Source organism: Coregonus clupeaformis, unplaced genomic scaffold, assembly GCF_020615455.1.
Source record: "Coregonus clupeaformis isolate EN_2021a unplaced genomic scaffold, ASM2061545v1 scaf0588, whole genome shotgun sequence".
Classification (NCBI taxonomy): Eukaryota; Metazoa; Chordata; class Actinopteri; order Salmoniformes; family Salmonidae; genus Coregonus; species Coregonus clupeaformis.
In genome coordinates, this window is record NW_025534043.1 from 99,132 (window position 1) to 102,500 (window position 3,369).

A 3,369-nucleotide genomic window follows, 5' to 3' on the forward strand; every position below is an offset into this window, starting at 1 on the left:
GACAGCCAACCTACCTACCTACCAGAAGACAACACACAATCTCACTGTGTAGAAATAGTAGGCTACAAATACAACAACAACAACACTCACACTGCCAGTGCACAAAAAGTACTAATACAATAACACACACACACACACACACACACAGTGCAAGTAAGCATGTCGTAGGACTGTTTATACCATGTGGATCCTGGACATACGACGAATACAACCTGAAACTTGAGGTACAACAATAGTCTCAGCCAGGCCTCACAGGTGCATGTGTTTTAAGGTCCCCAAAAGAGCGCTTCTTTAAAACACCCCTGACCACATCAGGGGACCCCAAACCATTTGATTCCCTTGCCAGACATCTCGGCTCACTACACAACAAGTGCTGCTCGCAATCGGATGCACTTTTAGGCCATTTATGAGACAAATAGCACAGGTAAACCAGTGCGCACCGCTCCACCCGACAGTCGAACGGTGAGGTTTTGAGCGAGTCGCAACAAAATGCACGGCCCTTCCGCGGGCCACATGACTTTATTCTGAACGGAGACAAGTCTGCTCGCTGGGCCGTTCGCTTTTGGACCGAAAACACGGCTCCGTCGGTGACTTTTGGGCCGATATAGGCGAACAGAAAACACAAGTGAAAGAGCATTTGGCCAGCCCAGAGAAGCCGAGCTGGGTGCCTTGAGTCTACATGGTTCTCATGTCGCGTTTAAGGCCAGCCCCCTGCTCGGTGTGGAGCTTCAATAGCGCAGAGCAGCGTCTACAGCAAACTTCTCCTCGCAGACCGTGTGTGTGTACCGGACCAAACGACAGACAGACATGGCAGAAGTCGCACCAGCACCCGCAGCCGCCGCGCCGGCCAAGGCACCCAAGAAGAAGGCAGCAGCCAAGCCCAAGAAAGCGGGACCCAGCGTAGGAGAGCTCATCGTCAAGGCTGTGACCGCTTCCAAGGAGAGGAGCGGCATGTCCCTGGCCGCGCTCAAGAAGACGCTGGCGGCAGGCGGCTACGACGTGGAGAAGAACAACTCCCGCGTCAAGATCGCAGTCAAGAGCCTCGTCACCAAGGGCACCCTGGTCCAGACCAAGGGCACCGGTGCATCCGGCTCCTTCAAGCTCAACAAGAAAGCTGTCGAGGCGAAGAGGACCGCCAAGAAAGCCGCAGTCCCCAAAGTAAAGAAGGTGGCCGCCAAGAAGCCCGCCGCGGCGAAGAAGCCCAAGAAGGTAGCAGCCAAGAAGGCCGTCGCCGCAAAGAAGTCCCCCAAGAAGGCCAAGAAGCCCGCTACACCCAAAAAGGCCGCCAAGAGCCCCAAGAAGGTGAAGAAGCCCGCCGCAGCGGCCAAGAAGGCGGCCAAGAGCCCCAAGAAGGCTACAAAGGCAGCCAAGCCCAAAGCCGCCAAGCCCAAGGCAGCCAAGCCCAAGAAGGCAGCCTCCAAGAAGAAGTAAACCTATTACAAACAGTGTTCTACTCGACACATGTTGTACCACAAAAGGCTCTTTTAAGAGCCACCCACCTCTTTCCATAGAAAGCGCATTGATTTCCATGTACTACCTGTCGTGAAAAAGAAATTACGCACACTAGGCTACTTTTAAGCACACAACATTGTCCCACTCTGGGTGTGTGCGAAGGGAGAGGCATATACTAGAGGGCCAAAATGGCTTAGAAATTTGACCTCACGAGTGCACCCTCACCAGCCATTTATATATGAGCCACTGGGCTATTCCCGTTCAGAGGCAGGCTGCTGTGATATGTTACAAGTGCCATGTAATAACAATCACAATACTATAGTGGCTTCGATTTCAAACTCAAGAGTGCACCCTCACCAGCTGTTTGTTTCCCATTTGGAGAGAAATAATGTGAGGATTTCATTTCGGACATTTTGGCGCTCACGCGAAATGACACAAAGTAACAAAGTCGGAGGGAAACAAAGTAGCCTCTCACTCGCTGCCTGTGGGTGGGAACCGGCTTAGGGCTGTCTGTCTGTCTGTCCGTAAAATGCTTTACAAAGGAGGGGGGAAAGAAACGAGTGATAATATAGGCCGAATAGTTACAAGAATTGTGTTCAGATGAATAATTGACACTATTAGTTGTGTGTCATTAGTTGCCTTGAATGCAGTCCAGAAGAAACATTGCATGCCAATTTACTTTGAAAGTCTCATGTTGCAGTGCTGCTGAGAGACTCATGCAGAGGCCCAAACTTTACAGTGGAGCACGGAGGCCATCTTGTGGTTAAATTTGGGTACTGCACACCATGGTTATTTGCTCTTTAGGCCAGCGTTTCCCAAACGCGGTCCTGGGGTCCCCAAGGGGTGCGCGTTTTGCAAATTGCGCCGATTCGTAGTTTTTTTAATCTATAATAGTCAAACTCCACCAAAACATTTGCTACCATCAGGAAGTACAAAGGCAGGATCGGCGCATGCGTTGCTGTATTCAGCACCGTTGTATGGACAGCGCTTGTGCTGCATCTCCACTCACGACACGGGTAATAGGGGAGGTCCGCGGTGCTGAAATGGACAGGGCCTCTGCCCAGTTGCCAGGGGTTATTTCCCGTTTGGGGGACTTTTGACACACTATAGGCACAGTTGAGTACACCCCTCATCCAATAGACCCCAGCAACTTCCTTTTGGATCCACGTTTACGGTATAGGGGATGCATTTGGGACATACCTTACGTCTCTGACCTTGTCAATATCAGCATTTCGCTCTATTTACCGTGAAGTGACATCATACTAGTAGTACATTACAGTATACGTTTGCGTAAAATAGTACCATTTAAAGGGAGCATGTCAGGGTCAATTACTGACAAATGAGAACACACTAATCCTCAGGGGTCATTTAGGGGCAAAACGCACCACTTTGTGAAGGTTTTGTTTTGATTGAAGAGCAAGAAAAGTATTCATTGCGCGCTGTCCCCCTCTTTTCGAGCCACGTCTACCGACTCGTGGTGGCTTTATGTTGTCCAAATGCTACTATTGCTTGACCCAAAATATCAACGTCACTACACTTTGCCACTGTCAGATATAGGCCTCCCTCTGTGCGCTAAAACTGGAAGGGACATTAGAATCCTCTAATTAATACTCCCTGTCCACTCGAAGTGGCTCATACTTTCCTACTAAATAGCATACTGAAGAAAAAACACTATGGAATGGGCACTTTTGAAGCGGATGTGGGTGGCTCTTAAAAGAGCCTTTGGGTTCGAGTCGGGGTGTTGAGGTTCCGAAGAGAGTGCGTTTAACCGCCGAAACCGTACAGGGTGCGTCCCTGACGTTTCAGAGCATAAACCACGTCCATGGCGGTAACGGTCTTCCTCTTGGCGTGCTCGGTGTAGGTGACTGCGTCACGGATCACGTTCTCCAGGAACACCTTCAGGACACCGCGGGTCTC

General features: G+C 50.5%; 1 protein-coding gene and 1 pseudogene across 1 annotated transcript; one reads left to right on the forward strand and one right to left on the reverse strand.

Annotated features, from left to right (window-relative positions):
* The first annotated feature begins 560 nt into the window (after positions 1 to 560).
* Positions 561 to 1,701, forward strand: LOC121561699 (histone H1-like). Its single transcript, XM_041874223.2, has one exon. The coding sequence runs from the start codon at positions 808 to 810 to the stop codon at positions 1,429 to 1,431; it is 624 nt and encodes a 207-aa protein (XP_041730157.2). The 5' UTR covers positions 561 to 807; the 3' UTR covers positions 1,432 to 1,701.
* A 1,442-nt stretch (positions 1,702 to 3,143) lies between these two features.
* The window catches only part of LOC121561128, a 1,485-nt pseudogene continuing 1,259 nt past the window's right edge, over positions 3,144 to 3,369 (reverse strand).

Excerpts from the sequence above, each read along its gene's own strand:
- LOC121561699 (XM_041874223.2), top strand. The coding sequence starts at position 808 with ATGGCAGAAGTCGCACCAGCACCCGCAGCCGCCGCGCCGGCCAAGGCA.